Raw genomic sequence first — 13,090 nt, forward strand, 5'->3', positions numbered from 1 at the left:
GGTCCTGTGCAGTGATGTTTTACATGCTTTCCCAAGAGCCCAAGCTTGTTAACCTTCATTTTACTGAATGTTTTCAGAGAAGTGACAGCTGCAACAATAAATACGGCATGCAGATTTCATGCTATAGTTAAAAGATCAAATATGTATGAACACCTCTGCTATTACACACTGACTACCAAGGGGGAGGAAAGGAGTGAGAGGAAATCTATAGCATTAAATTATTTCTGAAACACAAAAGGAATTCTTCAAGCTTGAGTGGTAAGCATCTGCTCCACCATTAGCTGCAGGGTCAGGATCTGCCTGGTGGTCTCAGCCTGATTGTCCATCACTCCCTTACAGGTTAAACAGTCTCAGAAACAGAGAGAACATGTGCATGAGAAAGACAGAGGCATGTATGTTCTCAGTCACCTACTCTACAGCAAGGGAGGGATTCCAGCTACTTTGGTGGGTACCTGCATATGCTGGAACTCTGGCAGCAGGAAGGAAAGGATACAAAAAAGAGAATTCCAGCCTGAACCATGGGAGACTCCAGTGGCACAGGGGACAGAGCTAGGGAAAGAGAGGGAATAAGAGGCAGGAGTGTATCTTTGGTATCTTTGCAGTGTTGTGGTGGTGAGCATCCCCACTTTGACCTCCAGGGCCCTTAGAGGTGTTTGAAGCTTCCAGTCCTCAGCTCAGACTAGGATTTCTGGGATGTAATAATCCTCTATTTCCATGCTCTGCCCCTTCTACCTTGGCACACGTATCAGCTGGTACCTGCCAGGCATACCACACCAGTAGTTCTGTTTAAAGACATCCAAGATGCTGATCTCTTATTTTGGCAGGTTCAAGAGACGTGAGCACAAGTGAGAAATATGGTCCCCATAACACAGGTCATTCGCAAGAAGATAATTGCTCAGCAACCCACGCTGCTTTCAGACTCTCGGGCTGAAAATCATTTACACAAATGACTTGACACTGTTTGCACTCCCAAGAAGCAGTGACCAGAGACAAACAATGCTAGCTAACACAGCTGATAGCTCTGAGCCCTTCACAAACAAAAGGAAAAGTCTCATTCTCTCCCATGTTGAGCAGCTCCCTGTGGTTCAATTTATTTCTCACTGATAGGATTTGGGGCAGGTTGGAGCTATGAAGTTTCTGCCTAGAGGCAGATGGGGGCACTCCAGGTGTACACACTCCAACTCCAGAATAGCATTTGTCACCCCAAGGAAAAGCCCTCCCAACATGGAGAGCCATACTATCTACCACAGGGAATGTACAGCACTGCTGTGAGTTATGTTTTACCCAGAGAGCTGAGTGAGAAATGTGAGCACTGTCCTGAGGCTCCACAGGTAGAACTGCTAGAAGCAATCAGCACACTTCACAAACCACCTCAAACCAAGCTAATTTTAAAGCACAGACAAGTCCATGTATAGTCATGCCGAGAGCCAAAGAACTGCAGGATCCGTCTGTCTGCAGCAAGCTCAATTCCCTTTGGAGTACATAAACTAAATAAAAGACTTTTCCTTCTGCTGCTTTCTCCTGGGGGACCACGGTAAAAAGTTTTGGATTCATCTGTGCATGGGACGGGATAGGGAGAGCGGAGGTATTCATTTGTAAAAGCATCGGCCATCTGACAGCTGAGAAATGAAACGCCCTCACCAGGGGAGAGGCCGTGGGGTCTTCCTGCCCCTGTGCTTTTCGGTGGCAGATTACAGTTCTAGCAAGCTTTCCTGCTGCAAGGCCTATGCACAGAGTGTTTTTCCCAAATTGGGACTCAGGCTGTCTTTAAGGCTGTAAACCAGACAGAGCAAACAAAAATAGAGCTTGAAAAGAATGCACGCAGGCATGCCAAATCTCCCTCGTTTTTGAGTAAGTCTCGCTCCTTTCAGATGCAGCTCTCCCCCCCACCTCTCCAATTCGGTTATAATAAAAACATCCTGATCTTGTGACAAAAGATTCAGAAGGAGGTTTTGAGGAGATGTTTAAAGCTTCATTCATAATTCTGGATAATCTCACTGTCCTAGCTGGTGAACCCTGGTTGAAACCTGAGGAAAACCCATGACTCAGGTTGACAGCAGCAGTAAACATACCTGCTTATTTCCTTGCAGCGATTCTTCTGCTCTAGTGAAAGGAGCTAGCTAGACTGCTACCCGGGCATCCTGAATCCTCTGCCTGCGATTCCCCAGCACTGAGAACATGGGCAGCACACAGCAATGCTCCTGAATCTCTTCCCAGAGCTCACAGACTACATTGTCATCACCCCGTATGCACTGCCAAATAGTAATCCCACTTTGCTCTTCGGTGTGCCATGACTGTCTTCTCTACGACTCCCTAACATTTTATCAGTTAAATGTATTTTCAAGTCTTCCTATATTTTTCCAAATCTCCATAGAAAGAACTCATCCATAGGAAGTGGTTGGAAAGGCACAAAGATATTAAACATGAATATTTCTTTTGCCAGCTGGCAGTTGGGAACCACCACCCTACATGCACTGTTAGCCCTTGGCCCAGCGTTATCTTGCACCACGCCTCCCACCCCCTTCTCTGCATATCTCCTTGTGTTTTGGTCCGTATCTCCTTGTGCTATGCTTCTATTGCTTCTGGTCTGAATCTGGAATGCAAACTTGCTTTTGCAGTGTCTACCTGCAACCTTCAGGCATAAATACTGGTGCTGAGAGAGGCATAGCACTCTGTTCCCATTCCCACTGTTATTATTAGTTGTAATAACATCCAGCAAGCTGGGAGTCTCACGTGGTGGGGTGATGTACACAGAACAAAGCACAATCCTTGTTTTGGGGAGCAAAAAATCCAAGAAAAGCAAAGATAGATGCAGGCAGATGGGGGAAGTGTCAGGGAACAATAAGACAGCCTCAGCTGATGTGAGAGGTGGCATTTCTGCAGAACAGCAGAGCTCCCAGGACAAGCTAAGGCACCCCCTGCCTCCTGCCGCTGCAGGGCACATTCCTCTCCTAGTTGGCAAAAGGTGGCACTCACTGAAGGCCAGCAGGAAGGCACAGGCTCAATGCAACGTTGCATTCATTGCTTGTGAAAGCCACCTTCTTCATTACAGGCCCCCCTCGCATCGCAGTTTCCCTTTGCAGCAAGCAGACGCCCCGCTGTCCAGCTGTATCAAACCTCCTGGCTTTGGAGCACATTAGAGCCATTGTCAGTACAGCATTTGAAACTGGCTGCCCAGGGCTGTGATTTACGCACATTTTTGTGATGAAATGCAGCTGGCAAATGCACTCTGCTTTCATTCTTGAGGCTACATTACACTTGGTTTATTTTACCTGCCAGTTGAAATGCAAACAATCCGTCTACATTCTATATATAACCACCCGTTGCCATCATGCGTGCTTGTGAAGCATGGGGAGTCGAACGGGCTCAGCCACAGAAGGCACCGAGGCTGGCTCAGCCGGCTCGTTGCGTGACCCAGATGGAAGAAAAGCAGCTGGAGGGTCCGGCACGCCGCAGCCACGTGCTGCAGGCCCATTACTGGCACCAAGCAGAGCACCAGCTTCCATGCAACTGTTTATGCTGGGAAGCACGTTACTGTCACCTGCTTAAGGAGTCATCTCAGCAGGGAGCGGATGCCATTTGTACGGCCAATCCCTCACCACACAGAGCAACTAATGGTGCAAGCAAGGGGAAGGAACTGAGCCGTTGGTGGTGGGAAAAAATATGCCTGCAGCTCTATGGGGAATAGCTTTGTATTACTCCCTAGGCCAATGAGCACATCTATAGGAACCAGATCAGACTGCAAGCTCCCCTTGCCATGACTAGCTCCGTTGTTCTCCCGACTCTCCTGTGACTGCTCAGTATGTCAACACTCAAATGAGTTATTACGCTCAGTTTCTGCATTGGAGAGGTGCTGTTCCTGTCTGGTAAGAGGCAGAGGAAAGGAAGGATCTCTAGTATGCTTGCCCTTATATAGTAAAAAGAAATATACCAAGAACATACAATCCAGCAGAGCAAAACAGAACAGTGGAGGAGTCAGTTAAATTAAGTTAAGTAAGAGAAAAGCCACCATGAACACCATTCACAGCAGGCCTCCCATAGAAGGATGTGATTTACATCCTTTGCCATGAAGGCTACCAAGGTCCAGCAGACAGGGATCCAGTCTACAGCTGGACACCTGCCTCTGGACTGCTAACACTTGCTATCTATCTGCCATGTTAGGACAGAAGTACTTCACTTCTTGCCTACAACCTTGAATTCCGTGTGTCATAGGAATGAAACGTTACTTTGCTGGGTGTAAGCACTCACCCATGAGTTGCTGCTGGCTCTGGTCAGAAGCCTGAACTGTGCAGAGAGGATAACAAACTTGGAGGCACTTTTGGGAATGTCCCAACAGTGTCTGTCAAATGTGGTCTGGAGAGCACTCAAGAAGTGGTGTGAGCTCAGTGCACAAGAAAACGGGAAACACCTCTCTTCCCCAAAGTCTCCAGATAGAGCCCTTCACCTCCCTCTCAAGAGGTGGGGACAGAATTCAGCCATCAGCAGGTGCTTGCTGAATGAGTTGAACTTCCATTGCTCTGCTCAGAAGACCCAATATGTGCTTTCAAAGCCTCCCTACCAAACCAGTGCCTGGGGAAAGCCTGGTTTGATATTTCACACATCCTGGATTGGGCTGGTGGGCATCTGCTTACTTCAATTCCAGGCAGTACGCGAGTACTTAAAATTGCATCACACAAAGTTTGGAGAGTGAACAAGTTCTACTAGCTGAAAGTCAGGATCTCAGATTGGGATAATATTTTATTGACTCACAATTCAAAAGGAATTTAAGCAATTTGCTTCAAACGCTGCTGAAAGGTTCCATTCTGCCTTCTGAATAAGTGCTGAGCTTTCCAGGCCAAAACAATTTTTCAAGCCAAAATTGACAAATGCTCACTAGAGAAGCTGGCTGCTACCTTAAATCACACAGAATTACTTTTACACCAGAATAATAAAACGTGCTACTCAAACCCAGTGCTTCTCTTACACCGATAAGCCATGGACCACTGGGTGCTCACTGAGGTCATCTCCAACCTACTGCAAAGACAGCTGCTCCGAATGAGACACGCCATGGGTGAGAGATCAGGAAACCAATTAAAAGCTCTTTGAACAGCAATAGCTTGGAACAAATACTAATTTGTACTTCTCTTCTGAGAAGTGAATATAAAATAGCAATTCTAGTGCCATTGGATGTAAATTGAGCCTTTTATGTGGAATCATTACAAGTATCAGCAGCTACTTCTGCAAATTCCACTGGGAAGCCAAGTAGGGGTCTCTCGTAACAATTTAGAACAGTCAGGGGCCCTCGGGGATGAATCTGGAAGCTTGTCTTTAAGGAGAGAGATCACCAGCACTGCTCTTGGACAAATGAACAGGATTCTGTCCTTCTGCCATACATCAGGTTAGCTGGGAATCGAGTTCTCCTGGCAAGGCAGAACTCGTCTCACTTTTTCATGGCCTTGACAACAGATGAGAAGGATTTGAGTCCACCACCCTCTGACAGGGCTGAACTGACCCTGCAGCAGAAGCCAACTGAAGCAATTATTTCTTCAGACCAGGCACTGAAGCATGGGCAGGAGCTGACTCTGGGACAGCAAGCTACCAGCTTTCAGTGGCGGAGAGGCACTCAGACACCTGGCTCCTGGAACAGGTCTGACCTGTGCCAGGCTCCACACTGCCCCAATGGCATGGCAGGAGGCATGTTTTGGAGAGCACTGCTCCTGCCTGGTTACTGCAGTACCATGGCACGTTCTCAGATACCCTGGAGAACTGTCAGCTGCAATGAATGCACAATAAAATCATCCAATTTATTGAAATTGCCTGGAAGATTAATGTGAGGATTGCCTTCCTCTTTGTACTTGGCTTTCCTCATCTGTGGGAGTACCTATTTGTGCTTAAGATGGAGAAATATATACAGCATAAGGAAAAAAAAAAAAAAAAAAAAGAACTCCAAAGCAGCCAATTAACCTTTGAAATACAAGTTGTGCTGATGCTAACTAACAGCATCCTGTAACTTCCTAATTACCAGCCTTGTACAACCTGGCAGTTGCAGACGGTGCTGGCTGTTAACCGGGCGGATGCAGTGTGCGGGAGGATCCGCCTGCTGCTAATGACTGATGTCCCAGAGAAACTCGCTTGCCTTCATCAGCTGCCTCCTGCTACCCAGACCTCCTGCCACACACTGGCTGCACTGCCACAAAATCCTCAAGTCTGGCTCCAGGAAGAGCTGCCTGCTAAAGGACAGCTCTGTGCAAAGCTGCTCCAGCACCTCCTCTTCCTCCCCATGATTTCTCTGCTGCTATCTCACTTGTGCCTTGAGGCACGGGACAGGATCCTTGCCTAAGAGAGTATTATAAATGGGCTGTGTGCATTAAATGGGGTGGTGTTAGCCAAGAGCAGGCAGAGAAATTGTGTAAGCAGACTGCTGGGAGCTTCAAACTCCCATAAAAATGCACATTCAAGCCTTGAAGGAACTTGGATATGGACAGGTCCCTCTCAGGGGCTGCTGCAGTGCAGACAGAGAACAGCCAAAGCGCTGCTGTGACACAGGCACTGCACCTTGCCTCGCAGCTACTATGAGAGCCAGCAGAAAAGTGATGAGAACCATCAGGTTTTTCCTCCAGCCTGGCACCTCGCAACCTTGATTCCCTCACATCCAGAAGGGAGGGACAACAATATTGCTTGCTTGCCTCAAGAGGGCTCCATGCGACTTCTCTGTAAAGTGCTGCCATGTCCCAGGATGAGAGGCAAGATAACGCACCAAGGATTGGTACTGCTCTCTCTTCCATGCTATATGTTGTTCAGTGCCCTCCACCCAGGCCACATGCACAGGATTGACACCTCGACATGGAACAGCACTCAACTAAAAAGGCATGCAGTGCACTCATCTATCTGCAAAGTCACTGATGTCTGTATGAAGTCTGAGAAGCCAGAAAGGAAAAGGAAGCAGTTGTTAATGAGTTTTTTTTTTAAAAGGGACTGTGCATTTCCTTACAGTTGGGGAGGGCTTCCCTGTGGCTGTTGCACTGATTGCAGCCCAGTCCAATAAAACCAGTTAATGACTGTTCAGTAAAACAAGTGGCAAGAATCAGAACCAGGGAACTTGCTTAAGCTGTTCTACCCAGAGCAAATGTGTCCATGGTAGATGATGTTTTGCAGGGCTTCAGAGCCTGTGCTGCTGAGAGGGCAGGGGACTTCCCCAGAGCAAGCCCCTGAACGTGGCTCACTGGTAACACTGAACAGCCCAGGGGAGCAAAGAAAGAGGAGAGCCAGGAGGACAGTAGAGGGTAGCCTGCCTCCTAGACAGGCTCCTAAACCCTTGGGGGAATGGCCTCCAGGTTTGCCCTTCGGAGAATGGAGAAGGAGATGATGGTAATGCCCGTGTCTGGCTAACAGCCTGGAGAATGCTCACACCTTCACATCTTCTAATATCTGCTCTACGAAGAGGTATGGAGCACCATGGCAGCATCCCTCAATCAGCAACCAGAAAGCAGTAATGAAACTTTATCCTGGCATGGAGCATGCTGTACCCAAAAAGAGCCTGAAATCACCCTGCTTTGCTTGCAGAAGCCCCAGACTTTTGTGCCAAACAGTTCAAGAGCTCAGAGCCATTTTCTCTTGCTTTCAGATAATACCTCGCCCTGGAGCGATGCCCCGGAGATCACTCTGTTGATGGGAGAGTGTTTGGGTGAGGTGTATCAAGCTTGGGTTCTGACAGCTCTGCAGCTCATTATCCCTGCTGGGCTCCAGCGACACATCTCACGTAAGCACGTGGAGGAGCTTTTACAGGTTTCACTTCAAAATTCCCCCCTTTTTATTGGACCCAAGCTGGCCAGTGCCTGGGAGCAAAGCTGGCACGAGCCTGATGCTCCGTAGCCAAAAGCCTCAGAATCTTTATTGCCATTGGTTTTGAGATGGTTTAAAGCAAATGTTTTACAAGGTATGATCCCATAAAAATCTGCCGGCTGGAGTTTTCCTTTATTAGCAGCAAGGATGTAATTATCGCAATTTGCCTTTGTACAAGTGACTGTGGACAGACTCCATGTGATCCCCGGGCTTTCTCTGTGCAGCCTGCCTAAAGCATTCCCCAAGCACCCATCACAGCAATACCCAAGGACTGACAAATGTGTATCCGCCTGACAAAAGAGTATCCATGCAGAAATGCAGCCGCTGTGAGGAATGAATGGTTTGTTCAGAGGTGACTGACAAGGTGTACTTCCTAATTTTAAAACTTGTGGAACAACTAAGCAGACAAAGCTGACAGCGACAGCTATTGCTTTGTTGAGTTTGGACTCTTTCTGCTGTAAGCGTGAACTAATTTATTGTTGCACAGCTGAGGTTCATGTATTTCAGCTGAGTACTTGCTTTTCTGAAAGAAAATATGCCTCAGACAGCACATAGTATGGCATATGGTGGTTCAAAACGCCTAAGAGGGGGAGAGAATAGAAGAGTAACACTTTTGGAGGACTGTTTGCCATGGTCCTCAAAAGAACTGAATTCTGGAAAGTGATGGAGAAGAAAATGCAGAGCATCCTGCCTTTGGGTGTACCCTGCTACTGCCTGCCCTTCCTCCTCACTCCTAAGCAGATGGTGGCAGAGAGGGGGAACAGCTTTATAGATACTGTCTTGTTCATTATTCTGAAAGGAAAACCTGGGGGAACAACGGATGAACCTCTGACCAGAAAATCAGTATGAGGATCTGCTGGCCTTGCTGGGGGTATTTTCAACACCCAACGCAGAGGCAGCATGAGGAACTCCAGAGCGTGTCTTCAGAAAACAGCTGAAAGCAACCATTTCTTCCTGAGACAGAGAAGCATAGCCTTCCCCAGAGTGACCAGCTGAAGACATCAGATGACTCACCTCCCTCTCCCATCGCACAGCCCCGTGGCTCCCATCAGCCAGCAAGGACAAGCTGTCCTCGGCTGCCAGCACTGCTTTCTGCCATCGCCACGTTCACACCAATACAGGGAACAGCATGATTTCTCTTCCCTCCCTCCAAGCACTTAAATGAAAGATCTACTTTGCACCCTACGAGATCAAATTAAACATGTTGGAGCCTTCAGGGTGGAACTCACTTTTTTTTTCCCCTTTCCCCTCATTGCTTTTAGCATTGCCTGACAGCTGAAGTTTTTATTTACAGGTCAAAGAAGATCCTTCTAGGTGGATTGAGCTCCTGGAAGGGGCAGCTTTGTACCCACACACCACCAGCACAGACCAAAGGGGCATTTCCACCGGAACAACTCACGCTCGTATGAATAATTCACAGCAGATAACGCACAGTCAGCCCCTGAGCTGCCCAGCCCCAACACATGCATTTCAACTCAGCACCTCAGCGGTGCTGACAACCACCTTCCAGGCTTTCCACGAGCACAAAGATGCTTCTTCTCCATACATGCCATCAGGACCAGGCCCTCAGTCCCACCTGGTGTTTACAACTTGCACAAAAACCACTCTCCAACGTGGCTTTGCCACAGCCATCCCGTGCCACAACGCCATCACACCGCGAGCACCCGGCACAGCAAACCCTCCAGGCTGCTGATACCAGCCACGCTCACCTGTTCGTGGTACTCGATGCCCATGCTCAGCGTGTTGATGAGGATGGCGATCATGATCCCTCGGTTGAAGTACTTGCTCTCCACGATCCTCTTCAGCTTGCTGCCGAACGCCTTCCACAGGCGGGTGACCTTGTTCCTCTCCTTGGGTTTCTTCTTCTTCCTCTTCCTCCTGCCCCGCTGCTGCTGCAGCTGGTCCCTGTGGTCGCCGTGCCTCAGGTCCTGGGTGAACTCGTAGATGCCGTTGCTGTCGGAGTCGCAGCTGTCAGACTCACTGAAGGCGAACTCGGGGTCCTCCAGGAGGCTGGCGCAGAAGGGGCAGTCCTGCAGCTCGCAGCTCAGCGTGCCGCCCGGCGGGCTGGGCAGTGGGCAGGCCACGCTCAGCCCCGACAGCCGGCTGGGTGTCCTCCGCAGACCTGCAACGGGAGAGTGCACTGTGAGCTCCTCGTGCCCATGGCCTCCCTGCAACATGGCGGCCATGCCCTCTGCATCCCCACATGGGTGGCAGAAGTGGCTTCTGCTACGTCCTTGAATCAAGCCTTGCAGGACTCCATCTTACCAAGCGGCTCTCATTCTGCCTCATTTTTCCCTCTGTTCTGCTCTCTCCAATCCCCAACACCCACCCTTCAACCCTATCCCAGGGCTGAGGGACCTCTCCTCGCAGTGTGATGGCCACGTGGTGCTCTGCTGCTCAGGGAGGACTGAACCACACACCTCTCACTTTCAATTATTTTTGATTATATCTGACCAAGTTAACATCATTAGCAGTGATCTGAGTGCTATCAAGCGGTAACACCCGATTTAAGTAGCGCTTCAGTTTAGATAATAATGAGGAGGGAGAAGGAGAAATGAACCAAAGGTGTCTACAGACCATGGATCAGTTGGAGTCACGTAGTCCCTTTGCTCTCCTTCATCCCTCCTTCAGCTTTCAATAAAGCTCAGGTGCATTCTTAACTTGAGGCACAGACCGAGCATTCAGGGTGTTGTAAAATCAAATACATCACCACATGTTTTGTGGTGCGAAGAGAAATGCTGGCTGCCCTCACGGGGCCGGGGCACAGCAACGACGTGGGGAGGCATCATGAGGATGAGTCAGGTAGAAAAGGAATCAGATTTTGTTTCCTCACATTCAGGAACCAAATTCCCAATTTCCTCATATTTAGCAACCAGATATTAATGGCAGGAAGAAAAAAAAGAGCCAAGACGAATCAACGTACACTCTCCTTGATGGAAAACAAGGTGCAAATGCCACTTTTCCTCCGGGACATGGCCCCTTCCTGGAGGTTGGAAGGGGGTACACATGGATGTGTTTCAGAGAGACCATGCAAAAAGCACTGAGTGGATGCTCCTGGCTGTGGTCCCAGGAGCTTGGAGCTCACCCAGCAGTAATGCTGCTGATTTCAGCCACTCCTGGCTGACACTTGAGGACGTCTTCAAAGAGAAGGCAGCAGCCAACAAAATCCAGCACCTTGTTAGACTGAAAGCTGGGTGGTGACAAAAGTCAAAATATATTTTACTTGCCTGAATATCGCTCAGATATCAGTGGCCTTCAAAATAGTCTTGCAGGACAGGGCAGTCCTCCTCCTGGTCTTTACACTGCAGACACCAGGCGGATCAGAAATATTTGCCCCCCTATCCAGCCTGCAAGCAGCACTGGTCAGCACTGCACATCAGCAAGGCATTTCTGACTGGGATTGGTCAGATGAGGAAACACTGCAGCATGGACCCAGCAGCATGGATACAGAGGCAGTGGGCTTGCCAGTCATCCCGTTTGCTATCAAAGTGTTAAAAATTGTATGAAAAACACTGGCGCCACAGATGTCTTCAAAATACCAGAGTCTCCTTGGCTGCCTGCTAAAATAACCTCCCAGCATTGCAGGGCACGAGAATGCAGAGGAACAGGCTGTACTTTATGCTGCTCAATTCCACAACAAAAGAAGGGAAGAGAATACTCTCTCCCACAATTGCATCTTTCCCAGCAGACACCAACCTTGCTTCCAGCTGGGTTTGAGAGTGCCCTGGCTGCTAATACCTCCTTAATGTACTCAGTTATCACTTGTGTGCTCCCCTTGCACAAATCTTGCAGTGAACAGACTCTGCTTGTTGACTAGTAAGAGTTTGGGGAGAACTAAGTGAAACAGCCCTTTGCTCAAAGAGGTGGAGGGCAGGAGGGTCGGGCACAGCTTGCAAGCCCACCTCACCTTTCCTGCCTGGGACAAGGATTTAGCATGGCTGCTTTGCTAAGTTCAGGCAGGGATGGAGAACCATGAGTCGACCTAAAATGTTTGGCACCTAAAAATCCCCCCAGAGCCTGGAAGGCAAAGTCTATCACCCACGCTGTACAAAGAGGGATGTGGTGCAGAAGTGAATCTGACTCAGCCTCGTGACAGGAGCAGGAAGGAGAACCATTGGAAAGAGCTGGAGTTGTGGAAGTGAAGAGCTGGGCACTTTGTGCACCGAGATCTCCAGATGGTCGTGGTTGCTTCCTCTCCCATCCCCTGTGCTCCCCACGGTGCCAGATCAGCTGCTGCAACCACCACCCGCTTCCTGTACATATAATCACACTTGAGACGAGACAATTTCAGATTTGTTTGAAGCACTGAGGTGTCCCCTAGGCTGAAATGCCCCATCAGAAGAAGATATTATAGCTCCATTATCAATAGCAACTCCATCTAACCCCAGGCTTTTGAAGAACCACCAGAGGCCACGTGAAAACCTGCAAACTCAATGGAATGGCCCTGGGGTGTTGCAGGCATGGCTGAGATGTGGGGGTTCATTCTCCTGGAGAGAGCCCCAGCAGCAGACCCCCTCGTGAGCACAGAGGACCAAACCTCTGAGTTGAGCACCGCCTTCCAAGCAACAGCTCTTCTGCTCGTCCTTGGTTTCCCAGCTCCAGACTTCTGTGAGCCTGGACTTTTATCTCAAGGTAAATACGCGTTCTCATAATAACCTTCATTAACTTCCATAGTTAAAGATGTACCGGTGATTCATGTAAAGCCCTTGCTTAACAACGGAAGAACATTGCAACTAACCTTGGCCCTTCTGCCCTTCTGCTAAGCTCCCAAAAGTACAGAAATATCTGCCGAAGGCGATTTCTATAAACAATCCACTTTACCCTTTTGTATGGTCACTTAAAAAAAATATATATATTAACAAAGACAAGCCAACCAACCTATCTGGCAAGCAACCTTTACTGTGACCTCCCCCAAGCTAGGCTTGGTATTTTTTCAGCACATACATCACCAGGACAAATATTTGTGTCCACGCACAAGCAGATAAACGGTTTTGGAAAACACAGGCATTGATAAAAACAGATGATGAGTTTGTGTTAAAGATACAAAAAAATAAAAATGGAAGCTAGATCTTTTTGACTTTTTTGAGGGCTTAAGACTGTTTTTCAGGCTTTGGCTCCAGCTTTGTTGAGAACTGGAGAAAATATGCAAAACAGAAACCTAAGAGTTGCACATAATCACTACTCCAGCAGCGGATGATTTATATCGGAGTGGAGATAAAGCTGCAGTAACTAGCAGTGCTATTGTGGCTGCAGTCTGTAGAGATAAGGA

The 13,090-nt window shown here is 48.5% G+C and overlaps 1 protein-coding gene across 2 annotated transcripts in view; it reads right to left on the reverse strand.

Moving 5' to 3' along the window:
* The window catches only part of CACNA1H (calcium voltage-gated channel subunit alpha1 H), a 201,603-nt gene that overhangs the window by 65,701 nt on the left and 122,812 nt on the right, over positions 1-13,090 (reverse strand). For both annotated transcript variants that reach the window (XM_040647566.2, XM_015294424.4), the window contains exon 10: positions 9,531-9,943. In XM_040647566.2, the coding sequence (XP_040503500.1) occupies positions 9,531-9,943 (413 nt within the window). The remainder of the gene's footprint in view (positions 1-9,530; positions 9,944-13,090) is intronic.

Source organism: Gallus gallus, chromosome 14, assembly GCF_016699485.2.
Source record: "Gallus gallus isolate bGalGal1 chromosome 14, bGalGal1.mat.broiler.GRCg7b, whole genome shotgun sequence".
NCBI classification, from domain to species: domain Eukaryota; kingdom Metazoa; phylum Chordata; class Aves; order Galliformes; family Phasianidae; genus Gallus; species Gallus gallus.